Consider the following 26495-nt stretch of genomic DNA (forward strand, 5'->3'; position numbering starts at 1 on the left):
CAGGCGAAAGGGATTATATCCCATCATCATCACCGCAATGTCGTTAAAAGGTAATAAAATAAAATAATTGAATGGAATCTACATAATGCACGTGTGGTAATGCACGATTCCCGTCCTGCACGGAGGCAGCGAACATTTCGCCATTTTGTAAGCTATTTTAGTGTATGGTTTGGAACTGCATATTGCACAGAATGCGTGTTTTTGGTTGTGATTAAAAGCTATTCAAAATGCGCTTTCTAAAGAGCATCCCAGATTACATTTAAACCAAGTTCTGTGTTTCACTGGCTAACCACCTAACGATTTCCTTCTGGTGGCGATCCAGTATTTGTTCCAAGTTTTGACAATTATTTCGTTCTTGTGAACGCATACAAATACGTTTTGGTCGTCGCCAGTGGAATTCTAACAGCATATCAACCGGCTCAAGCTTAGTTGATGTTTTATGCAGCACAATTGTAACTGTTGGATTGTCGACACGAACGGAGTCAATCCGTTAATTCGTGCGATCTTGTTCATCTCGAAAGCGACGAATCGGATTCTGTAGCAATATTTGTACCTTCATCTAAAAAAACTTTCAAGACTAAAATAGAATCAGCAATTTGACTATGTAAAAGTATTGCTTGTAAATTGCTTGTATTACTTGCTTGTATTACTATGTAAATGCCAATGGAAGATTATTTTTCGCTGAAACATTCGTATCGCCCCATTGAATCTTTGCAGAACTCTTTGGAGAAATTTGGGATAAAATTCCATCTAGTCCATCAATCCTGCGCTGAATTTCTACGGAATCCATATTTCCTTCCATTATTATAAGCATTATTAACTTTAAAAATGGCACAATATCAACATCAAACAGAACTCTGGACGTCGGCTCAGCAAACCATCCTTGCGTAGCAGCTCTGTTATCTGTCATTCTGTATAAATTCATTCCAATACGATTGAAAAAATCTCCACTACTTATCTAGGATGTATTAGAATATTTTATTGTCTCAAATTTTCCTTCTAAAATCATGTGCTATTTTTAAGAAGATGTAAGAGAAGGTCCGGTGACTGAGGCGCTAGCGGCAGGACCGGGGTTCAATTCCCATCCAGACCGCCTCCCCGTACGTAGGGCGCGACTACTTTGCACCGGAAAACCAAGTCACAGAAAGCCAGAAATTGTAGTGACAAGGAAGAAGAGAAAAAAAATCAAGGATTAAATATTATATTAACTTTTGAAATCTGGTATGGAGTTATCACACCTGACATATGATTGTTATAACAGTAGTATCTAATTCGAAAACTAGGATATTTTTATAAAGAAGCTGATTACGCATCCCCATTATCCTTCCAATCCATATCCGCCATTTCTTTTTCGTTATTCGTTGTGTTGTCTTTGTCTTAAGTGTTAAGTTTTTTGTTGTAGTGCCACGGGAGATCCGTTGACGAAGCAACAGCATCCGGGGTCAAAGTCGCCACTGTCGTAAGAAGAGAGGCAGAATTTAATGTAACAGTGTTCTTCATCTCTGTCGAGCCTTGATAGGGCGAGTGTGGCCTTGCTGGCGTTGAGTTTGGAGGTGGTCGGCGGGTTCAACCCCGTAATTAGCAGAGATCCTGCTATTACGGGATGGAACTCGCCGATAGTTCGGAGCTGGCTTGATCGCGCTCGGGCTATCACTGCTGGGCAGTTTGAAGAACACTGTGCGCAGACAAATGTTTGTACTGTCCAGGATACTGTTTTTTTCTGTTTTGTTTCAGTCCAGATCCGCTACACGGAAGGATGGAGTTCCGTATTAACACAACATTTTCACCAACACAGTCATAGACAGCAATAGCCCCGAGACCAACAATAGAACTGGACAAACGCACCACAACCTCCACACATCTACAACCAAGCACGCCCGGGATAAGGCGAAATATCAGGGAGGAAATGCCTTGCTGTGAAATTCCTTTGTGAATTTTTGTTTTTTTGTTGGCATTTGTATTTCGGCAGCACATGCGGTGCTGACAATACGGCTTCAAGTCTACATAATAAATAAATAATAATAATATTTTTATAAAGAAGCTATTTTTTGTAAAAAAGAGGCAATTAGAAGTTAATTTATATGGATTAGGGAGCGGCCCAATGGTAGAGGAAATAGTGGCCCCGGTCTTCACACGGCAGGACTAGGCTTCAAACTAGGTATAGGTTCGACTCTTTTCACGGAACGACCCGGAGTCGAGCTCGTTCCTATAGGAATCGAGTTTGATCTGTAGGTGCAACGAGTTTGGGTCGTCCCGTAGGTGCAGCAAAACATACGCGAGTGCGACCCGTAGGTTCTGGTCGACCCGTGGGTGCAACAGAGTTCGGTTCGACGAGTTCGACCTAATCCATGGATCGTTCCTAAATTGCTATGGGTCGACCCAAACTCGTTGGAACTAGAAATACATCCCGAACGATTTCCGATCACTTACGGATGGCTCCGACCCGGTAGGTTCGGGCAGACGCACTCATCACTAGTTCCGATCCCGTCCCGACCATCACCCCGTAGTGAGGACTGACTATCCAACCACGTGGTATCGATACATGTAGTGAGACAGAAATATGACAGAGTTATGAGATCCAACGAGGTTGTTAGGCCAAAAAGAAGTTATATGGATAAGGACATTGTAAATATTGTAAGATATTTGCTGAATTTTTAACAGATATTTTAATGTTTAGTTTAATCTTTCCATACGACTTCCCCAAAATTGATGCAGCATCTAATTTTTACGATGTTTGACAAATGTACTGCTCAACTCTTGTCGTCATTGATGTATTTCAGGATACAGTCTAAAGAAAACAATACACTACAATGAAAAAGGAATTAAGTTAATTACTAGCTAACATTTTCCCCAAGCCGTACAACAGCAACGACTAAAGTTTCTTGTGAGAAAGGACAAACAATTAATTGCTACCAGCATTAGAAACATGATAGCATCGTAATGCATGTTGCGTTGATACCCACAATTGTATGCTTAAACAAAATTCAAATTAAATCCACATCGTACAGGTTACTGCACACCGCATACAAATATGCACAAACCGATCGAGATGCGAGTCGGAATTATGTACACTCCCATTAGGGCCACTTCCCTGGGTGCAGGGTTCAGTCGTGCGCGACTTTACTCAACCACTAAGGGCCAGCGCCAGGCGGCGATAAGTTTATGGAAAAATTGTTCACCAAACACTCTTCCGTTCACACCGTGTTCTGCATGTTTCCTGTGAGGTGGTTTTGGTGTTTGGCGGGGTTCAGCCGGCTGTGTGATAACACTGTTCGCTAGCTGGCACATTCCGGAAATGAGCTTAAATGTGCCAATTAAATTTAATAAATTGACTTGATAAGCAGCGCGGTAACGGTCGTCCGACGGGTCAAAGTTACATCTAAAGTGTTGTAGTTCAGTAGATATAGCGAGTGGAAGCCGCTGTATGGAAGGTCGACTGGCTGTGGATGAAATTTCAGTATTTATTACTACCATACGATTGAGGCGAGATATATACATTTTACTCATAATTTCATTATAAAAAGTGTAGCGTATCAGTATAGTAATAAAATATTAAAATTAATTGACATTTTTAAACATATTTTCTCTAGTGACGATTCTAGTACGATTCTCTAGTGAAAGTAAAATAAGGAAAAAATTTACTTTATAAAACAAGCATTAATATTGAGCAAAAGAATATAATTTTCACACACGAAATAAACAATGAAAGAAACTATTAAATAATAAAATATAAAAGTTAAAACAAATTATTTAAAATAAAGAATCATTTAATCGATTTCTATTTAATTTAAATTAAACCATTTAGATCTTTAGGAAAAATAAGAATAAATTAATTGTAAAAAATAGTGAGGGCAACCCGGTGCGACAGCGGTGCCGGCCTTCACACGGCTGGACCGGGGTTCAAATCCCATCTAGGCCGTTCCCTTCATAGTGAGGACTGACTCTCCAACTATGCGGTATCAATAAGTCTAGTAAAACAGAAATGGCAGGCATGACCTAAGAGGCCAAGAAGATGAAGAAGAAGTTGTATTAATTATCCCTTTTTTTAAATATTTCACAGATTGTATATATATATAAAGCGGTATAATCAGAAGAGCAATTACATCGCTCATAAATTCTTCGCAGCTCGCCAAGCACCGAACTAAACAGAGCAGTTCCGTATTAAACGATCTCACTCAACCTCTGACACTTAACATTCCAGCTCCGAACATTTCCACGCTCCAGACATACCACACCACGCAGGACATTTCAATTCCATTCCAATCAACCGTCTACATTGCTGTACATTTGTACCGGTTATCTGGACACCGAACGGGTCCGGTCCTTCCTATCAGATTACTCATGCAGCACTGCCCGCCAGACTGCTTTAAACTCTACCACAATCAAACAATTTCCTTCATCATACCGTCATCAAGCAAATCTCTTTCCGTGTTCGTTTGTGAAATCACTGCAACAAATTCGGTCCATCGGTATCAGCTTCCGCTCTATCGCTCCCACACACTCACTCGCAAAGACTGGCCCCGGTCGGTCGGTCCACGCCGGTTGGAAGAAGCAATCTCGAGCCGGGCCAAAACCGACGTCAACGCTCGAGCTAGTACGGAAAAAATCGAAAATTAATCCAATCTCCGATAGCGACCGGATTTTCACCGCAAATGCAATATTTCAGCGCATATTCCCGCAAACAGCACCGAGGGCCGGGAGTCGCGTGAAGGTCAAAATATTGACGGGCAGTGAGAGTGTGTGTGTGTGTGTGTGTGTGTGTGGCTGTGTGGCCGTAAGAGCGTCCTGGTAGCAGCTTGGCTTAGATTTCTGTTCCCCATCGGGAAAAATGGGGCCAACAAAAAAAAAACAGGCCAGGCACATACACATTTCGTTAAGTGGTGTAGCGCTGTGGGCAGAAGAAATTGAGAAAACGCTTGAGGTATAAAATGTCACCGTCATGAAAATAGCTGTTGTGGTACGGTTATGGAATGGACCAAAGTTAGAAAAAAAGCGAAGAAATGCTTCCAATCCTTTGCCAGTTTAAAGACTGTGAAGGAACACACATATGTAGTAGAATGCGGCTGGCAACGTTTGGAGGACAACGTCGGTCATGAGAGGCTAACCATTCCAGGTCCTTCTAGACAACATCATTAACTGTGGTGGTAAGGATTGGGTTGGGTAGAGAATTGAGTCTTGGGTAGTAGAGCACCTGGAAACCTGGAACCACCTCCAGGTGGTTGTGCCGAGCCTTACGTGAAGCTGTTATTAACCCTTCACATGCGAACGTTTTACAATCCTGCCCGACGCAATCTGTTACGGGAAAAAAAAAACCCAAGACCTCCCTAAGCCTACTTTCTAGCTACAGTAGTCAAACATCATAAATTTCTTATCATTATAACGATTTGATTATAAAACACTGCACCTACCATACCTGACGCTTTTCTTTATTTGAAGAATTTAATTGGACAACCTGATTTAGGGACGACCGGCAACGCATGGTTGCACCGCACCAAGTTATGGTCAGCTTGTTCATGACCATCCCTAGGTATTTTGTGTGTATAGTACATGTGTGTGTGTGTGTGTGGCGGTGTGAAGTATGCATCGCTATAGGTCACTTCGTCGCCTTCGGGGCACCGGTGGGCACCGCAAGTGAGAAAAGCACAAAGCAAATGCGGCCAACAGGTTCCGGGCGTCGCAATGCACCCTGCCCCGCAAGGTGCCAACGTTGCTGTTGACCACCAGAGCACTAACCGACCTAGTCCTCGGGGTGTACGCGATAGCAAGGAACGTCTCACAAATGAATGGAGGCTATTTATCTTCGGTGACAAAACCATTCACATGCGAGTGCTAACACACATACAAAAACTCACACTGGATCGTTCGTCACAGCATCCAACAACAAATAGGCTAGATGACAGTGCAATAGGGAAAGCAGCGGCCATTGCTCCACCAACTAGCACAAGACATTGAGCGGTGGAGAGTGCAGCAATGGAAGGTGCAAAGTGTGGAATAAGTACAATGGGGTTTCCCGTTCGGTTTTTTTTCTGTGTCTCCTTGCTAAATACTGCAACGCCCCACCCATGGCAGCACTTATCAAATCGGATCTATTGAAAGTTTCTCTGTGTGCGTTGTGTTTGGGGCGGGGTGTGGAACTGGTGGAATGTTTCCGCTTCCTTCCGGACTCTAAGGGGAATTTATGATGCCGGGTAGTTGTAGATCGCTTCAAACCACTTGCCGACGCATGAGGAGCGGTAGCAAGGGCTCGAAAGGGGTAAGGCATGGGTCATTCTTATTAGCACTGCTCTGCACGGTTTGGTAGTGCCGGTAGAACAACCCTTGTCAGATGCTTCCGATGGCCCAAGAGCTTGTGTGACCACTCTGTTCGGTTGAGGCGACGATTGGGTAGGATCGTGTGGTGGATTGCGATAACTTGCTAAGATGAATGGGGGCAGGGGTGGACCTGTTAGAGGAAAATAATAAAGTTAACCTAAGATATGTCCACCCGAGGACACCGTAATGCCGTGATCTCTATTATGGTAGTGTATATTATAAGGACTTCTGTTTTTATTCTTTCGTACCCTTTATAACGATTTTGCTGACAACTCGCAAATCGATGAGCTTACTTCACTTAAATTAAATAGACAGTGGAATATTTTTTGTTTTTTCAATGGAGACCACACTTTAAAGCGCCTTAATATTATCTATTTTTCTTGTGGAAGAAGTCATAACGTCAAACCTTAATGACCACCGCGTAAATATTCATTCCGCACCAAATGAGACCACAGTGCGCGCGGTGGACACCTTTTTGAAATTTGCACCAGTCAACACCACCATGACCTTCCCACCCGTCCCCAGAGCACCATGGACGAAAGGTTTAAATTCATTAAAATTCACTGCAAATGTGTGTCTCTCGATCCGGCTTTTTGATGCGTTCGTCGGTGCTGCAACGCTCACACACAAAAGAGACACCCAAAAACCAACGAACAGAAGAAAAAAAAACCATTCCACGGGTTCGGACGTCAGTCAACGGAACGGCAACAAAAAAAAAAACTTTAGACAAACCAGAAAAAAAACACAAGGGGAAAAAAAGGAGTTGCAGCACACGGGCTTTGCTTCTGTGCAGACGAAAATTACAGTAAATCTTTTGTGCTGTTGCTGCCGCTCCTTTTACGCTGCATTTCTTTTTCCCACGCTTCTTTCCAGCTGTAAGGGGGAAACTTTTGCTTCAGCGTTGAAACAATTTTGTGAGCTGAACTGACAGTGTGAGCTTTTCGTTTCGGCAGGGAAATAAAAGGGCAGGGGCGAGGTCGAGAGATTTTAATTTTAGCAAGATGGTTAAATATTCATGTGCAATTATTATTGCCCTGGTTGAGAGGAAGGCAACGCGAGAGCGAGAGTTGGTGGATCGATTTTTTAGCGTAACTGAAAAATAGTTACAGTAGCATAGGTAGTTTACTATCAATAGCTGGCTTTTTTCGCCTCTCCTTTGATCCTACCAAAATGCTCGATGCACGACAGGTTCGAAAAGGATTGGCGTTGGTGAATGTGCCGGACAGAGCTTATCCTTAGCTACGAAATGAACAACACCGGCCTGAAGCAGGTTGGCGCTCGTACTCGTACTGTCTCGTACAAGCATCGATGCTCATTTCCACAACACACACACCGACAATGTTTGATTTTTCTTGCCCTTCGGTGTCTGCAAAGCATTCGGTTACAGTATTGTACGCCGGCCCCCTTACCGGTCAGACCCAGTCGAACCAACCTAATTGGAAAATTGCTTTTTAAATGGTTTCACATGCTGAAGTGTCGAAACACAAAACGGTCGTGCCTGGGTAGCACGCTGGGGAGCAACTGTATAACGTCCGTCCGTACCAGAGCGTGTACACACCTTTCCGCTTAACCCGGCACTTGCATGGAGTGGAAGCAGTGCAGGCTGTTTGAAAAATGAAAAGCTAATCCAAAAACAAAACAAAAAAATGGCGGTGTAAAGGTATTAGTTCGGATTTTAGTAGCTGGGAAGTCATTGAATCATTAAATATTAAATTGCTTTCATGAAGTTAAGGAACGTTCGTGAGTGAGCGGGCAAGCGGGCAAGAGAGAGAGATAGTGTTTGCTGGATTTAAACTAAAGAGCTTCCGGGAAGCGGGGATTATGTGCTGAATAGTGAATTGGTTCTTGAAATTCATTTGCTAAAAGAAACAACTTTTTATACTTAATACTTGACCAAGGAAACCGCTTTTAGGGAAACTTTTATTTCCACTGGCAAAAGATTGATGCATTAGAAACAAACGCCCGATAGCGATCAAATTCACGTCTCATTTAACATAAAGAATTGTTTAGTATCCTTTATGAAAAAAAAAAATCTTCCAACACATTAATGCCCAGCTCAGTAATAAGTAATGGGTTTGAAGGCAGATTGATAGAAACATAAATTTTCCTTTTTACACTCCCACCATGCGCACCGTCCCGGCTCAACATACGCAATCCGTCGCACATCCGGTTTTCCCACTCAGCGATATTTACATTTGCAATTATTTTCCCGCGTTGACCCATTACGCGGTGCGCATTGTTTTTATTTCCGACAGTAGTAAATAATTCAGTCAACCCTTAAACCAACGCTCCAAACCAACCGCGCCTCTACCGTGCACTGGTGACTTTTACTCCCAAATAAAATCCAAGCCAATAACAAAAAAAATCCTTGTCCCACAGCCCTGCAAGTCACAAAAGGGGACCGTTTAAAATGCCATAAAAAGGGCAAATAAACAATAAAATCGGATTTCTTCCACACCGTTAAGCCGCAGGATTAGCAATCTGGAATTGAATGGTCAACCCAGTGTCCCATCATCCCCGGCCGCACCGATCGAATGCCCGGACCAACCTGGTCCGGGTGAGAGACAATGATGGACCAAACAAAGCAGACAACAAAAAAAACAACACCGGAAAAATGACAAAACAACAACAACGACACACCGTCTGGTATCGGTTATTGCGGTGCGCAATGCGGATGGAGACGCCCAGTAGCTCGTAGCCATGATAGCAATGGTACGGACGGACGGTAGCCGAAAGCAGCACGCTCCACCGGGTTCAGGGATTAAAACAAATAGTTCAAACTCTCACCTCCACTTGCGGCGGTTCCGTTTTGTAGTCGCCAGTCTGAAAGGACACAGGGCGAATTAACGTTTAATCCTTGCCGATCCTAGCTTACGGTCAGCGGAAGGCGTGCTTGGGGATGGGATTTGTTTTGGCGCAATTCCAGCAAACAGCGATTGTTGTTTGCGTCCGTCCGAGTACGCTGCCCACGCTTGTCCTACAATAAAGCTTAATGTGTACAGGCGCAAAATAAAAACCTCAAACGAAATGCTTTCCTTTGAAAGCTTGCACCGGCGGTGGTTTTGGAAATACGATTCGGAATAGCGATATAGAAATGCGGTTTCCAAACCCGCTCATCAGGTTGGCAGGTTGCTTGAGAAAACGTGGCGCACGTGTGTGTTTGTGTACGATACTCCGGGTTGGATTTCATCGTGTTCATTCAAGTGCTCGCGATCGTCTCAAGCTGGAACAATATGCCGTTGGCAATCAAAAACGAAACCCGAAACGGTTGTGGGGCGCAGAATGGGCGAATGCGCTGAAACCCACGTTTCCGGTAGCGCCACCAAAATCATCCGCAAACCACAAAACCCAAAAATGTATTAAATGGGATTTGTCTAACCGACTGGCGGCAAACGAGCGCCACTGCCGTCGTCACAATTTGAAAACACGCCCTCGTGCCCGCCAACCCAATCCGGTATAACCCCCTTTCTTTCCCGATCCCGGATTACCTACGACGCCGCTGGATGTGAGCGGGAGGGGGCTTTTATTTGTCCCATTTTTGGTTGTGATGTGTTTTCGCTGCGTTTTTTTATTCATGTCACTCCACGCTCCAGGGGTAGCCCCGAATCCTTTGTGCTACTCACCTTGTGCAAATACGAAAACTGTCAACACGCTATTGAACAAATTAATACCAAACATTTCGTCCGCCTCGGTTCGGGACTTCGTTAAGGGAGAAATGTATGCGCACGTGTGTGTGTGTGTGTGTGTGTGTGTGGTTTGATATTGTACCCGTCAGCCACGTCTGTTTTCACCAGTGCTCATCGGCACAATTTTTGCGCGCCACATTCAATTTTCCACTGAAAGAACCGGGCCACGCTTTTTCCACCGTTTGCCACAGCACAATGCACACTGCGTTATAAAGGGTAAGTAGAAAAAACAAGCACAACTCGAAAAGACGGTACAATGAAGATGACCGAACGGACAACGGACAATACAAGGTATGCACAGTGTAGGCTACCGGTTGTGGGCCTCAGCTGGGCCTTTTTTTCCTTTTTGTTTTTGTATACGCGCACCGTAACGTTCAGCTTAAGTGGGATTAAAGGCGCCAAAAATCGGCTACCATACACGCACGGCTGTTTTCGTCCGCATTCGGCTTCACCGAGCACCGGTACCGGAGGCCTTAAACCGCGCGTGGTTGCTGAATCTATCCGAGCAGCGCGAGTCCTTTCACCCCGAGGCCTTTGAGCGTACTGAAAAGGTACGTTCGCGTTGGGATGAAGATAATTTGTGGCAGGAGAGCATTTTAAAAGGAACGATGCTGTTCGGACGCCACAGTGTATGACACAGTACAGCGTACCACAGTGTTGGCAAAGAAATTTCCCGATAAGACGTGTCTGGTGCATCGAAAGGGCATTGTCTTTTATATTATAACTATTATTTGAAATTTGCCTAAGTATACTTTTTCCAGTACTTATCTAAGAATGTATTAACAGAGTTCGGATTTACGACTATCGAATATTTCTCGTTGGCCACTGTGGTAAGGACTTCTGTTATCCTGAGGATGCTGTACCATGGCGCATGTGCTTACAATTCCCGTCGTTCTCGCTTCGTGCGTTCAGAGCGCTGACGAAGCAACAGCATATTCGATTTCGTTTCCGGTTTCGTCGATTCGTCCACCCCGACCAACTCATACCATTCTACGCTGGGGATGCTGTTTTGATCAGTGTTTAGGCCGGGGGTACCGTTCACTTGCAGCACGTCGCATAACAAGCAGCAATCAGCATGAATCATTCAAACCAAAAGCTAACCGAGAAGCTCGGTGACAGTGATTCGACATAGTGCCACCATTTCGGAGGTATGTAGAGGACTTCCCCGCGATGCAACGTCAACCGGTAGAACGATACCTCACGCGCCAGTGGAAACCGTTCAAAGTCGGGCTGGCGCGCATCCACCTGGGAGGTGTTGCTCAGTATGAAGTGTTCGTGTGGGTAAAGCTTTTCGGTGTCTTCGGGTCGTGCGAGGATGATAACTTTAGCGCCAAAAACCTACCGCAAACGAAACCGGCACGAACACTCAATAACAATGCACATATTTAATGGGCGAACGACACACGATCGAATTGCCTACCTGGCACAGAAGATTGTGGCACGGGTCGGTGTGAAGTGGTGATACGGTGCCCTTCGGACCAAACCACGCTTTGATGCGTGGACGTGCGTCCGTACGTGCGATGTAGTCGGGGACGGCTATGTCCGCACGCAGGGCGGGAATTTGATCAAACAAATCATGCTGCGCTAGATAGGCTGCACGTTGCTCTCCTGCTGGATTGGATGCTTCTTCGTTGCAGATGTTTTGCTTGACGAAGTCTCGAAACTTCATAAGCTTTTGAGACCAATCATCATTGCTGTACTGTGAACCAATCTCAATCGGTACTGTCCGTTCGCCTGCGATGTTCAGAAGATAGTTGGGATCATGCCATCGTTCCATTGCCGGCCAGCCATCGATTATTCCTTTAAGTATGGCAGGCTGCTTCAGGTCGTAGAATTGCTTCCTAGTAAGAACACATAATCTGATTCAATGGTGTTTGTGTTGCTAGTGTTATGCCACACAATTACTACCCAAAGTATTCGATCGAAGGACAGCTTACTACTGGAACGGTATTCGAATCACTTTCGCCCGCGATAATGTTTTCTACCTGCACATCCAATCTCAAACGTTTCAAAGGGGGTTCCAGTGTGCTGAATTCAGCTTTGGTTGCGAAAATAGTAGCCATTTTAAATCAAATTTCCGAAAGTAAAACCTCTTTCGTTGTGAACGTACCTAGATGGTTGGTGAGTGTTGATGCCGCCTCTGTGAGTATGTCGGTAGTGGTAGCGCTCGTGTCCGCTTTTTCGATAGGACATCCAAGCATGAGACCGAGATCGGCCAAATATATAGCATCCTTTATGGAATCTACATCATTTTCTGATACGCATAACGTATAAACGATCTACAAAATATTACAATATTAAAAATATATATATATTTGCGGGATAGTTCTTACCAGCAACTTACCCTCACGTACGTTAGGATGGTAAACATTTCTCTATCACCCGATTCAACGGCATTCCACTGGCCAGTGTGTAAGCGATTATATACCACATCATACATAAGACCGATCTTTACTAAATTTGTAGAAAAGCTGTTTCGATCAGTTTTGCACCGGTCTAATCGATTCGATAATGGTTCTAGTGCGGCAGCAAGAACTGTTTGGTAAAGTTTGTTTTCTATTACACAATCTCGGTTTAGCAGCAATGATTTATCGGGAATTATAGATAGTATCGCTTGAATGCACCGCTCCATTGTACAATGATCTTTTTAAAGTATTATTTGCTTGTAAAATCAATCCAAAAAGCGTTCACACCCGGCAAACTTTATTTACGGATAGCAACAAAACAAAAACATTCAAACAAACAAACGTCATTGTGCAGTGCCGTGGTTGCCAGCAGACCAAGTTTAAATTAATTTAACTTAAGGCATAAATTTACATTTAGATTCCAAGAAAAAACTGCAATATTAAGAAAACTTTTTGTAAATTCACATAAAATAAAAACATAGATCTTCACACTTTATTTAGCAATCTAATTTATTTATTCTCGATTTTCTGCAAGAGATATGTTGAGCCGCGGCCTAATCGAGATCTGTCACCAACTGTCATGGGAAACGTCAAGCACAAAAAAGAAGCGATTGCAGCCAAGAGCACGCAAAGTACAGCTCGTTGTTAAATTAGCAATAAAATCGTGAAAACCTGAATTTCACGCTTCTGTGTGGTGTGTAGAATATGAATGGTGCCGTAACAATGGTAAGTGTGATACACATTCTGCGGTAGCGATGTTTGCTGGTCGGGAAAATGGATTGAAAAGTTGGGCGCATCCGTGCTAGACTTGCAATGCGAAAACCAATATGGCGGCTGCTTTGAGCTTGTGCTGGTTCTGGAGGGGGGGAAGGGGAGTTAATTATGGAACCGGGTTTCAAGTGTTTCAATGATAGAAAAGTGCGTGTGCTTTCTATGGTAGTGTAGTGTGTGCAATCATAATGTGAGAGTTCATGTAGAGTGCGCAACGAATGGAATGTGGATAATTATGTCCGGTACCTTCAAGATTGATTGTCCTTCATGAAGGTCCTTCGCGTCTATGAATTCTTTCCAAGTAGATAATGGTTGGCTTGTTAGCTTGTTTAGAGATGCATCAAGACGGTCCGCTGGCTGAGGCGACATCGGCGCCGGTCTTTACACGGCAAGACCGGGGGTCAAATCCCATCCAAACCGCCTTCCCGTACTGATTATCCAGCTACGGACTGATTATCGAAATCTTTCGCGATTGTAGCGCCATGGAAGAAAAGAGACGAGTAATGCTTCAATATTAATATTTGCCTCTGGGTCTGCCATTTTAGGGTAGCAACGAGTACAATACCGGAAACAATAACAACAGCGAAGCCTCACCGGTTCGAGAAGAGTATCGCAAGGATGCTGAAAGCTCGCCACCACCGGTTAAGATTTCGAAGCGCGATAAGGAACGCGAACGCGATCGTGAGCGTCGAGAGCGTCGCGAAAGGGATCGCGACCGGGAGGAACGTGAACGAGGTAAGTGTCTAAAAATGTTTGGGTTTATGTTTTTTTTTGTTTTGCATTTGATATCGTCTAATAAATGTTTGGCCTTTCCCCCTTGAATTCCCACGTTTCGCCCGAGAATCGAACACGAGAGAAACAATCCGCTCGCGGGGGACACACACCACCTGTAAGAGCGGCCATAAAAAAAAGCATGCATATTAATGTACGATTTGATGGTAACATGTTGTGAACGGCTCAATGTGGAATAGCTTATTGGCGGGCAAATGATTGCGCGATCGTTGACATGAGGAATTAAAGCAAAACAAACTGGTGGTGCTCTCGCACGGATATCGATTCTTTGTTCGCGTCCATGCCTCTGTTTTTTTTCTCTCTCTCTTTCTCTCTCTCTCTCTCTCTCTTGTCTTTTCTTTTCATACAGTTACCGGAAGCTATGTATGCAAAATGATAGTGTAAAATGGGATATACTGATCATGTACCATATGCTACTGTAAATAGTCGTCATTAAATAATCAGATGTGTCTTTTTTACTGTGCATCACCTCCTCTTTCTCTCTTTCTCTTTTCTCTCATTTTTCTTTCTCTCTCTCTCTCTCTTTTAATTATAGGTAAAGTACAATATCATAAGCACAATCGTGCGTTACTTTCACCATATCATACCAAAAATGAGCTAGCCATCTTTATTCCAATCCTTTCATTGTTTGTGTGTGTATGTTTGTACTTTTGCCCCCTGTGCCTTGTATTCATTCCCTTTCCAACCATCATCTGACGGTATTATTCGTTGCGGAAGAAAGTTGTCGTTATCGTTTAATTTGTCAATCTTCTTTCGTTTTAACGATAGGCGTATCAGTATCAGATTTTTATTATTGCTATAACACACCACTCGAAAACAAACATCATTTCGCTCGTGGCAATGGTGAAATGATAGCATAAGCAAGCGATCGTTGTCACAGTTAGTCACACTTTTAATTTATGTTTCTGTTATATGCTTATGAAGAATTACGCCAAACATACATACAGTTGCCCGTAACGTACGTACGTACACGCTCGTACACGCAGTAAAAAAAAAGTTAGAGTAAGCCTAAGGCTTTTTTAAAGATAGAATTGATCGATCGATCTTCGGTTTGCAGTTATATTCAATAGCTTTGAGTTTGAAGACTCCTAGCCTTGAAAACATCACACGAAAGATAGATACCCTTAGTTTATAATTTCTTCTTATAGAACCATACATACCGTAAACTTCCACTGTCGCTTCCCTTCCACCGCTCATTTCTTGCACACTGCCAAATCAATTCATAAGATTTCTTCGTTTTTCTTTCTTTCTTTTTTTTTGTTTCTGTACTTTCAGCGGTTTTGATATCGAAAAGTTATTATAGTAGAGAGAACATTTCTAAAAAAATATTGTACATGATTCAGAATGCATAATGCTTTCCACCAAAAAAAAAAAAACAAACTATAATATGCGCACCCCATCATCCTTCCGAGAGGAGAATCAGTTGGTGCATGCCTTTCCAATCCGTTGGTGCATGGATGAACGATTGTGTGGCTGGGAGGTAACATACTTTTAGCGTACTGTAATAGCACTTTGTTCTGGATCGGGGGGAAATGTCAGGTGTAGTAACGCTCCGAGCAACGGCCGGAAACCGCGTTACATACTGCACTAGCCTGGGAATGATTGGTATACTGCTATGCTGTTGCATACCAGGAATCATCTCACCATGAGGAGAGTTGTACGAAAGAATCAACGTTTGCTAGTCATCGCTTGGTGTCGGTGATTGGACTTGTTTCGTTGATACGACTAAACTTTGATAATGGGGCAGCAGAATTTCTATGTATCTTTATTTAAGCTTTTCATCCTACCGTTGGGGCCCCATCGCAAAGGGAGCGGAAATGGTTGCCGATACGCGGGACCCAGTGCGCTAAGGGTCCGACCGATCGGCAGGCGACTTGGGGTTTGCGTATTTAGCAGATTCGCGAGCGATGATGTCGGATGTGTGAGCGCATGGGTAATGCACACGCCTGTTGCGTGTTTACACTGTTACCGGATTGTTTCAATGCTGATTACACTAAATTACGTTCTCGTCCTAGGGACCGGCTAACGAATGTCCTTCTCTCTTTTCTCTTTTCTCTCTTTCTCTCTTAATTCTTCTTTTTTATCTGAATATTGTCGAAACTCAATGTGGAGATCGAGTGGGTTGTTCTCCTTCTATGCTTACCATCCTTCTCTATACGGGCAGTACCATCCACAGCACACAGTTTGAACGGCGCGCGTAACGCGAGGACACAGGCTTCTCTTCTCCGTCATTCGCTGTAACCATCGTCGGCGTTTACCCCAAATCGTTACGAATCAACCTTACCTTCCCGAGAGGGAAACAGAGAGTAGGCGCTAGTAGCGATCGTGTGTAAATGATCGATCAATTTTTTTCTCTCTCTCTCTCTCTCTCTCTCTCTTTTCTCTTTTTATTCTCTTTCTTTGTGGATTCTTAACACCTCTTAACATTTGACTGTATCTATCACACAGAGGAAAGATATAATTGCGTCACATGAGCGAGCCATACGCGCAGTGTGTCCCGCGCACCACGTACAGAGAGAAAGGGTGGCATAGCACGGGGGACGTACGAACAAACTGAACATAAACCGGCGGCATCTCTTCACCCTATCGTCTCAATATATCCTTTCTTGCGTGTAAGAGAAAGAGACACGGGGGTCACTGTTTAAGAAATTTCCCATCCCACCTCACGCACTGGGAAGAGGCCCTGACGAACGGCAAATTGCGGCAAACACGTCGACTGTTTGTGTGTGTGTGTGCGTGTGTATATTATCATAATTGGTTCATGTTTTTTGTCCTTTCTCTTTCTCTTTCTTTGTCTTTCTGTTTCGTTTTCCGCTCAAACCGTGTTTTCTTTAACCATACTTTCAGCGAACTGGGTTTATGTTCGTGAATTAGATGACGTGAAGTTAGTAAATGCGTCGAAGGAAACAAACCTCCGTACCTTCGTCGAATCGAATGCGCGCTAGGCTCGTCGCCGAAAATTTTGACATTCCGAACCATCCATGTTCACACTTTTGTCGTTGAGTATAGTTATCCAATTCACGCTACACGCGGCACGAGAAAAGGTAGCCTATCTAATCCTGTTGAATTACTAGTAGTAGTACTTCCACTGCTTTTTCTCAGCCATCGTCTCGGAATGGGGCCACGCAAAACGGGATGTGTGAAGAGTGTGTAGGCACGGTACGGAACCGCTGTGACTCGAAATTCAGCAAGGACATCCTGTGTCCGTGTGGGGCGGTGCTTCCCGTCCCGGTTGAACCATCAACTATCATCGCCCAACCACCATCTCGACATCGCAACTATATACGTACATTACGGTGCCTGTGACGCGGGGTTGTTTGCGGATCTTTTTCTTGTTTTTTTTGTCTTAGTTTTGGTTTTTTTTTTCTTCTCTTTTCTCTCTCTCTCCCCCTTATCTAAGCTGTAACTATGTTTATAAATGTAGCGTTCTCTTAAAAAAAAACAAATGTTCATTACGTCCGGAACCCCGTTAACCTGTTCTGCTGTGGAAGAAATAACAAATCTGCGACCCATCGCTCGCTTTAATGATCTGGGCTCTTACCCAACACTCTAACTACAGTCAACTCCCTTCGTAATTTAGATGATTCTTGAAAAAAAGCATACGATACATTATCCTTTATGTTCTTATTTCTTCTTATTCGGTGGCACTACAACCTCGAGAGGTCTCGGCCTGCCATTTCTGGCTTTCTGTGACTTGATTTTACCCGTATCATAGCAGTCCGCCCGACGTAGGCGGAGGCGGTCTGCATGGGATTTGAACCCTGGTCGTGCCGTTTGAAGATCGGCGCCGTTATCGCCTCGGCCCAAACATTTACCGAACGATACACCTGTTTACAGTTAAAGCCAGGCTACATGATGCGAGATGCCGTCAAAATCATCTCGGTTTATCTACCCGTGTTGTTTAGAGCACTTCATGCTCTCTCTCTCTCTTCAACCGAAAACTACCATGGCAACGCATGGAAAGTGCCAGAGAGGGCTAGAGAAAGGCGAAATCTTTCCGAGATTTCAGCTCGAGGAGGTGAAATCTTTTAGACGGCTGGATTTCGCATAACAACCCCCCCCCCCCCCCCCCCCCCCCTTTTTAGCGAAAACTTTTTCGCATCTCGCAACATGTATCCTGGCTTTTACAGTCGAATCGCTCACCGTTTGCTGCGACTCATGAGCTGCTTGCTTCGATTTGCGTGCGTGCCGTTTCCATCGAATGCTCGACATGAAGACCGAATCATATGCCTTTACCATGGAATCACGTGCCGATGTACATGGATTTTCGATTGCTCCTGTATGAAGTATTTGGTGTAATGAACAGACCGGTTAGTTCGTTACCATTAGAAAACATTTCGTCGGCAATTTTATACGAACAAACGGCTAATAAACCGTAAATGACGAAAAACTGTGTAGTACAATACCAACATCGAACAGTACACAAGACCAGTTTTCAGAGTTTAGTGGTGATCTATACATTAAACTAGCGGAAATAAATGGGTTCGAACGGCGAAGAAAATTTAGAAAAGTTTATGAAGCTATTAGTTTACATTTTTCTTTTTCAATATGTGAATTTTTCGTTGAATTCTTGGCAATAGTTGGTCTGTATCGTTCATTTTTACTTTGACACAATATGTAAAACACGTGTGAAATAGTTTAAAATAATGCTTTCCATTGCGTTTAGCGATTAGACCATAGGGTCGCTCTTTCGATGGTAATGGCACGCAAGTCGAAGCAAACGGTGAGCGATTCGACTATAACTGTAAACAGGTCGTAATATTAATATTACGAGTTAATGGCGCCGACGACTATACAAATGATACTTCACATTTTCCTTCAAAGATTTGAACAAAAGATTTTGTAACAACAGAAAAGTATAATTTTACATCATTTAAATATTTTGCATAATGGCTTTAATTGTCATGGGTGGAACGGTTTATTTCACTTTTCATATCAATTGTGGCTAAGGCCACAACAGTTCGCCAAAAAATGGCTAATTATATAATATTGGTTCGGAACAAATTCGTTATGAGAGGGTTGACTGTATTACTACTACCGTTGTGTGCATTCATAACTAATATACCCATGGATCGAGAGGCATTATTTTATGCTACAAGTTTCAACATTTTTTGCTGCATTTAATGCACAAAAATATGGTTGTGCAATTTTGGAGCGAACCTGTTCATTGAAAAATTGCACGATACTTTGTTTCTGGTTTGGACTTTTTTCCCAACACTTCGGAACATGTGTGATTTGTTCTGTTTTGTTATATTTTTCCGTTTTCGGCAGGGGAAATAGTTTTCCCGTTTGCCAAACATTCATTTTCCCACCAAGCGCGCTCTTCATGTATACATGTGTATGGATGTGTCCATGTGATTCATGTTAATCCCCCCCCCCCCCCCCCCCCCCCGTATCGATTGGGCCGCTTTCGCCTCTCGCCATCATCGAGTCACACTAATTAATTCACATTATTTTTTCTTGTTTTTTATTTATTTTCAGGATCTATGTATATCTCGTATTGTTTTTGTTTCTCTCTCTCTCTCTCTTTCTATCTTTCTCTATTTCTCTTTTTGTTCCATCCACCTTCTTGCGTGTGCCGCCCAAAGGCGCAAAACCGCGCTTTCTATGCAAAACATACCGCCCAAAGAACGATATACAAGCAATCCGCTACTACTACTACTACTATCACCACGAAAAAAAAAAACAACTATTGTTCCTTCGTCATCATGATACATTTTGATTGTTTGCAATGCAAGAGCCCAACAATGAATCCGTTGGCCTGTCTACTACCACCAACACCTAGTGTGCCTACTGCTATATCTCCACTACTACTGCTACTACCATCACCATCAACCACTACTACTACTACTACTACTACTACTGCCCACGCATAATCCAAAGTTCGTTTCGTTCGTCCTTTTGATGATTTTTGCATCACACGTACATCACGCCTCGATGCGTGTACTGCGCGTGGTCGCGATTGGTTGGTAACAAGAACTCGAAATCGCGCCCCCGCTCTCTGAACAGTCCGTAGCGTGCTAATGAACAGAAATGAACCTAAAGGTTGTATCCTGTACACACACACACACACACATTCACAGCACATGGCGCGAAATGTATGAACAGGTGTGAACTTGTGTGTGCACAGCCTCACGCGCAAGTTGACTCCCCTCCCCCCTACAGATCCATGGAAGAGGTTAGAATTGATTTGTAATTTGTTTCTTTTTCTTTATATACATATATTTTTACGTGTTCTCTGCTAGTTAAAAAAGAAGTTGACCCCCCTCCCCCCTCGGTTGTCTGGGCAAATTAAAGCCCCCCCCATCCCGCTTAATCATTTTCCTTTGTGGTTGGTATCATTCAACAAATGGGATGATATTCAAAGAGCTGTTTGGCGCGTACCAATTGTACTCCTTCACGTTTCACGTTTGAGATCCTCGTAAGGCCGTGACAGTTGCGTTTTTGCTAGAAATGGATAATTTTTACGGGTTACGGTTTACTTTCCTATCATCTCAAATGTGCTTATAATATTACTCTTTCCTCCGTGAAAATCTATGGAATATATTTTCGAATGCTGCTACTTATTGTTTGATAAAAGCACACTAAAAGGCAACATGCTGCCTTCACATGTTTTCGGTACAGAAAATGGTTCAACTACTGCCTTTAAGGGAGGGAACAATATGTTAAAGCAAAAATTGTGAAAGCTTTACCTTCCGATCATTACTAGCTTCGTACAGTGAAAACAGTGGTTTTACTTCTAGCATCTCTGATCATATACCCCCCCGCCCTTAATGCCTCAAATCTTTCGCCGTTAAGGCAACCAAACAAAACTAAAAGGAATAAATCAGGGAGAAACAAATTCGAAACCATACGAGAATCAATAGATGATGAAGATGTATGCGTGTGTAGAGATGCTCCAGTCGTTACACGCGATACATTTGGCTTAGAAAGCAAAAAAAAAAACCGCAATGTTGTCTTTGTACGGACTTACCTAATGCACTGTTTTCTCCTCCATCCTCCCACTCGCAGAACCGAAAATTCTACCGTACATCGCGCAGCCGGTGTACGATCTGCGGCAGATCGGCGATGTGGCGTTCGGACCGGGCACGCGTTCCGCCCTGCTCGGGATATTGGGTGGCGCATTGCCCCGGCTGACAACGGAGCAGATCGAGCTAGTGTCGCGCGCCAAGAAGTACGCCATGGAGCAGAGCATCAAGATGGTGCTGATGAAGCAAACGTTGGCCCATCAGCAGCAGCAGCTGGCCAGCCAGCGCACGCAAGTGCAGCGCCAGCAAGCACTGGCTCTTATGTGTCGGTAAGTTGCGTGTGTGTGTGTGTGTGTGTTGGATTTCTTTCGATGGATCTGCCAATCGTTAGCGATCCTTAACGCTTGCGGAATGCTTGGCGGAACAAGTTGGAAGACGAATATGATGTTATGTTATATGATACAACGCTGAAAGGTAGAAAACGTTGAGTTGCTGTGCATTTAGTGCGAAAGTGAATCCATTTTCTTGCTTCCGTTGATGCCAATCTAATTGCAAGCTGATAAGATCTGATCGTCTTTCACTAATCGTGTGTCCCCGAGAGCTCTGCAGGATGCTTCTTGCTTTGCCAGCACACATTTCTGAACGCGCTGTTTCTCCTTCGCTTTTACAGTGTGTACGTTGGCAGTATTTCCTTCGAGCTGAAGGAGGACACCATCCGTGCGGCTTTCCTACCATTTGGACCGATTAAATCGATCAACATGTCCTGGGATCCGTTCACGCAGAAGCACAAAGGGTTCGCGTTTGTCGAGTACGAAATACCGGAAGGGGCGCAGCTAGCGCTGGAGCAGATGAACGGCGCTATGCTCGGTGGGCGCAACATTAAGGTTGGCCGTCCAAGCAATATGCCGCAGGCACAGCAGGTGATCGATGAGATTCAGGAGGAGGCAAAAAGTTACAATCGCATCTACATCGCTTCGATCCATCCGGATCTGACGGAGGAGGACATCAAGAGTGTGTTTGAAGCGTTTGGGCCCATCATGACGTGCAAGATGTCGCAGGGCAATGCCGTACATACGCACAAAGGGTACGGGTTCATCGAGTATCAGACGAACCAGTCGGCGATTGAAGCGATAGCCAGTATGAATTTGTTTGATCTGGGCGGACAGCTGTTAAGGTGAGTGCCGTGTGACCGATGCGCCTTGCACTTAGCTAATGATGTGTATTATTTCCCAGGGTTGGTCGATCAATTACCCCACCGAACGCACTAATGGGACCAGCGGCAAACTCGGCCATGCCTACGGCGGCAGCCGTGGCGGCCGCTGCTGCTACAGCCAAAATACAAGCGATGGATGCCGTGGCCACTAATGCGGTGCTGGGACTGTCCGCCACTACGCCAGCGCTCAAGGTGGGTCTCACCGGCCTTCCGCTTAATCCAGCCATCACGACGGCAGCCAGCGCAGGGTTCGTCGCACAAGCACAGTTGGCCGCCGCGACACAGGCCGCCGCCGCCATCAACAGTCAGCCGGGTTTGCTGGTGCCGCCCGTTTCGCTTGCGCCCTCGCTGCTGGTAAATCCGGTGCTCGGTGCCGCAGCCAAACCTCTCCCCACAGTATTGAGCCAAGCGAATCCGGCAGCAGTGGCAGCGGCGGCGGCCGCGGCAGCAGCAGCAGCAGCCGCGGCGGCTGCCGCTCCCAACGCAACCGCCGAGGATGTGTACAAGAAGGCACAGGAGAAGCAGCAGGAAGAGTTGCAGAAAAAGTTGCTCGAGGAGGGTGAACCACAGACATTGCAGCAGCAGGAATCGATGTCGATCAAGGGCCAGAGCGCTCGGCATCTGGTAATGCAGCGGCTAATGCGGCCGCGCGAAAGCAAGGTGGTGATACTGCGCAACATGGTCGGACCGGAGGACGTGGACGAGACGCTGCAGGAGGAGATTCAAGATGAGTGTAGCAAGTATGGTGCCGTGGACCGGGTTATTATCTACAAGGAGCGCCAATCGGAGGGCAACTTCGCCGAGGACGACAATACGGACGTGATCGTAAAGATCTTCGTCGAGTTCTCGCAGGCCACCGAAGCAGATAGAGCCCGCGAGTCACTGAACGGTCGCTATTTCGGCGGCCGGTTGGTCAAGGCGGAGTCTTACGATCAAGCTCTCTTTGACCACGGCGATTTGTCTGGCTAAACCGATGGGGTGGGGGGCGTGTGGGCGAGAGAATACCATCCCGCATTTTATTGCCGCTCTCGCAGCACGATGATGATCCGTGCATCGGCTTGCGAAGCGAATAATGTGTGTGTGTGCGTGTTGTTTACATGGATAGAAGGAACTGCATGGGTCATGTACGTGTGTTGGTCATTTGCTATTGAAATAACAAACCGTTTCATGCTGTGCTGTCCAATTGGATGCAAAAATATGCCATGCTCTTTCTCTGTCCAGGGAGCAGTGCGACCGCGTCGTCGATTTGCCAGAGAGATTGTACCGAACAGTTTGTGTCACTTGAACCATTGCATTACCACCAATACTAACCGGCCCCACTCAACTTGGATCCCTTTTTGAAATGAGGAAAATAGGGTTTGCTGCCCCTTGCTTTTTTCGTTGAACCACAGTTGTATGGTTCGTTTTCATTTTTTGAATAACGCAAGCATAAGATGAGAGGATTAATATACACCTTTATAACTAAACACAGTGCATACGGGCACTGTCGAGTTTTGAATTCCGAGGGAAGGAAGAAATTTGAATGCGTTTGAAATGAGCATCGAGTGCATCGTCATTTAGCAAGCGCATTACAGTGCAGGAGGTGGATACATTAAGATATGCATACATACACTCTCACACACACACACCTTCTCTCATTGATGTGGTGATTAGTCTCTTCTTAAGGATAACCATAAGTATGCTACATTGAGACGAATTGTGTGTAACATGAACGCAATATTTAGAGAAACCCATGGAATTAACAATATTCATAAATTTTGAGCGTCACACCACGTCGCCCCGGTATAATATATTATCATTTAATTGTATATACACATATGGGAGGGTCTAATGAACAACTCGTTAGAACTTCCGACTCTACTTGATCAAGCAATATAGGACTAATGTCTCACAAACGTTGCGCGTGTCGTTGTTTTTTGTTGTTGTATCTCTACTTTTCGTGTTTTCCTTTGCCGGGCATTACTTCGTAGTCGTCGTACTGCGGGAACGATCCCATGCCGGTTTTCTGCTGTTCCAGCGCGGCCGCATCCTTCGGTTTACTGAACTTTGCTTCTAGCTCAGCCGCGTTACGCTCCTTCATTTCATGATGGCTAAATTTTTCAGCAGTTCCTGCTCCGTCGGTGGTTCCTTCCTGCAAGCAAGCGCGGAAGCGTATAGTAAATGGAAATCCAGAACGAAGACACAAGTAGATTTATCTGTGCATATGTGTGTACCTGCGGCCCCTTAGCCATGCTTCCCATTCGGCGGTTATTTCCTGATCGTACGCTTCCTTCGCAGTTGGCTCGAACCAGCGAGAGGCACGGCGCCGACCAACGGACGGATCGGGCGGAATTTCATAATATTTGTTGCCAAAATAATCTTCCCCGACGTAGTTTCCTTTCATCTGCCGCGGTCGAAACGATTTCAGAAAGTTGTCCAGCACAATGCGCAACAGGTTGCGCGTAGGTGGACCGTTTGCCATGTTTGGTGTTGGAAATGTTGGGGGCGTGCTAAAACTGTCAATAATTATATAAACAGCAAGATTCCGCACTATTATCACCACGGTGTCGAAATTTTCTAAAGCATTTTGTAAACTTCTTCTTCTTCTTCTTCTTCTATTTTGTTGAAACAGGGTATAGCCTTCCTATGCGTATGAGCAACTATTGTTCCCCCCACATATTCAAAGGTTAACTGTTTCGTTTGGGCTTTCGACTGAGTCCTAGGACTGCTCAAGAGTCATCTACCCGTTGCGGAGTCTGTTGTTTTCTGCTTGGTCTGTTTGTCAGATGAGTGGTGTTATGCTTTTCGTTTATGCTGCATGTTTCATGTCTTGCTTGGTTCTATTCAAAGTGAGATTTTTGTTTCTCGTATGAATTTGGTTATATTTTGACCATGGCGTCCGTTCGGCTCTTTCCATTTCTCTAAAAATGCGTCGAAGGAGATGTCGTATTTTTCTCGTTGGGTCTGGTATCTGTTGCAGTTAAAAGATGTTATGTGTTCCTGTTTCGGGAATATTACATGCATCACAGTTTCCGTTTTCGGTGATTCTCATTTTGTTGAGCCAATATTTTGAGAGATCATGTCCAGCTATGATTTTGTTTGTTGTTTTGATGTCGTGGGGTGTGATGTTTAGATTGTGGTGCCACGGTTTGTCTTCGAACTCTTTTGGAATCTTTGGAATTTTTTTCCCTTTTGCTCACACGTTTTTTTGTACCATTCTCTAGTTTCTTTTTCATGTTTTCAACTAACATATGGTTTACATCTGCCAAACGTAGTTTTGTGTTGTATATGTCTTTTGCGTGCACTCCTTTTTTTGCTAGTTCATCTGCCTTTTCGTTTCCATATAGACCTAAGTGTCCTGGAATCCATCTTATTTGAGCGTTAGAGTGTTTGCATCCTCTGAGTATATTATAGACTATTTCGTCGATGTGATCGAGGTTTTGTGCGTTAATGAGGATTTTACATGCAGCTTGACTGTCTGTAAGGATGATTGGGTTTTCTATTTTTTCTATCGTTATGATGTTAATGGCTTTTTCTATGGCTGCTAATTCTATGGACGTAATTGGAGTTATGTTTTTTGTTTTGAATTTATGTGCCCAGTATCTGTTATTGTTATTATTGTGAGGTCTTATGTATTATTCCGATTCCGCATCCCTCATCGCTCTTGCTCCCGTCAGTGAAAATTAGAGTGTTCGTTGTTCCTAGCTTTTTTATTTCCTGTTCGCAAAATTGTTTGAGTATATACTTTCCCTGCTGTAGAGTTTTTTGATATGTTGGGTTCGATTTCACAGCGAATTTTTGTGCTTCCATTGATGTCATTTGTTTTGATTCTTGCTGTTTCTTCAAAAATATTCAGATTGTTCTGGAATAAATTCTCCATGTATGATGTTTCTTGATCTGGTTCTTGAGTTTTCTCTCATGGTTCTTCTCATTTGGTCCCTATGGATCGGAGAGTAAATTAATGTTTTGACCATGTCCTTTTTGGCTATATAACTTGCTCTAATGTGTGGTGGGGTTTCGGCTGCAATCGCCATTAGCGTGTTAATAGGGGTTGTTTTTAGAGCAACCCGTTACTTTTCTGAGTGACTGGTTTGTAATTGAATTCATTGAGTTTAGTAAGTTTTTTTTTGCATTTAGAGTGTACAGGGAGCCAGTTTCCAAAAATTGCCTTATAATGGCTCTGTGTACAGTAATGGTTTTCGTAGGCTGAGGTTGTTTTTGGTGTTACATATCCTTCTCACTAACTGTAATCTTTTTCTAGCTTTATCCTTGAGTTCTTCTACATGTTTTTTGAAAAATAGGTTGCCATCAATCCACACTCCGAGATATTTGTAAACTGTAACTTTTTCTATTCGCTGGTTCTTATTTG

General features: G+C 44.1%; 3 protein-coding genes and 1 pseudogene across 7 annotated transcripts in view; 1 reads left to right on the forward strand and 3 right to left on the reverse strand.

Annotated features, from left to right (window-relative positions):
* LOC118516514 overlaps nucleotides 1-10588 on the reverse strand; it is a 29432-nt gene extending 18844 nt beyond the window's left edge. For both annotated transcript variants that reach the window (XM_036062448.1, XM_036062446.1), the window contains exon 1: nucleotides 9936-10588. In XM_036062448.1, the coding sequence (XP_035918341.1) occupies nucleotides 9936-9990 (55 nt within the window). In that variant the 5' untranslated portion in view covers nucleotides 9991-10588. The remainder of the gene's footprint in view (nucleotides 1-9935) is intronic.
* A 96-nt stretch (nucleotides 10589-10684) lies between these two features.
* On the reverse strand, nucleotides 10685-12731 carry LOC118516513 (bifunctional peptidase and arginyl-hydroxylase JMJD5-like). Of its 2 annotated transcripts, none has more exons than XM_036062445.1 (5): nucleotides 12343-12731; nucleotides 12109-12277; nucleotides 11907-12036; nucleotides 11419-11839; nucleotides 10685-11336 (listed from the first exon to the last, which is right to left on the reverse strand). In XM_036062445.1, the coding sequence occupies exons 1-5, from the start codon at nucleotides 12628-12630 to the stop codon at nucleotides 11079-11081; spliced, it is 1266 nt and encodes a 421-aa protein (XP_035918338.1). In that variant the 5' UTR covers nucleotides 12631-12731; the 3' UTR covers nucleotides 10685-11078. The 2 variants fall into 2 exon arrangements, with proteins under 2 accessions (XP_035918338.1, XP_035918337.1); XM_036062444.1 differs by having other exon boundaries at nucleotides 10687-11336; nucleotides 11419-11857.
* A 250-nt stretch (nucleotides 12732-12981) lies between these two features.
* On the forward strand, nucleotides 12982-23215 carry LOC118516527 (poly(U)-binding-splicing factor half pint-like). 3 transcript variants are annotated; one of them, XM_036062461.1, is made up of 5 exons: nucleotides 12982-13129; nucleotides 13720-13909; nucleotides 20978-21263; nucleotides 21605-22108; nucleotides 22168-23215. In XM_036062461.1, exons 1-5 carry the CDS (start codon nucleotides 13109-13111, stop codon nucleotides 23114-23116), a joined length of 1950 nt encoding a protein of 649 aa, XP_035918354.1. In that variant the 5' UTR covers nucleotides 12982-13108; the 3' UTR covers nucleotides 23117-23215. The 3 variants fall into 3 exon arrangements, with proteins under 3 accessions (XP_035918354.1, XP_035918356.1, XP_035918355.1); XM_036062463.1 differs by lacking the exon at nucleotides 12982-13129 and adding an exon at nucleotides 19448-20144 and having other exon boundaries at nucleotides 13774-13909; XM_036062462.1 differs by lacking the exons at nucleotides 12982-13129; nucleotides 13720-13909 and adding exons at nucleotides 15330-15446; nucleotides 19448-20144.
* A 683-nt stretch (nucleotides 23216-23898) lies between these two features.
* On the reverse strand, nucleotides 23899-24625 carry LOC118516528 (annotated as a pseudogene).
* Between the last annotated feature and the right edge of the window lie 1870 nt (nucleotides 24626-26495).

The sequence above is a fragment of the Anopheles stephensi genome, unplaced genomic scaffold (assembly GCF_013141755.1).
Source record: "Anopheles stephensi strain Indian unplaced genomic scaffold, UCI_ANSTEP_V1.0 ucontig31, whole genome shotgun sequence".
NCBI classification, from domain to species: domain Eukaryota; kingdom Metazoa; phylum Arthropoda; class Insecta; order Diptera; family Culicidae; genus Anopheles; species Anopheles stephensi.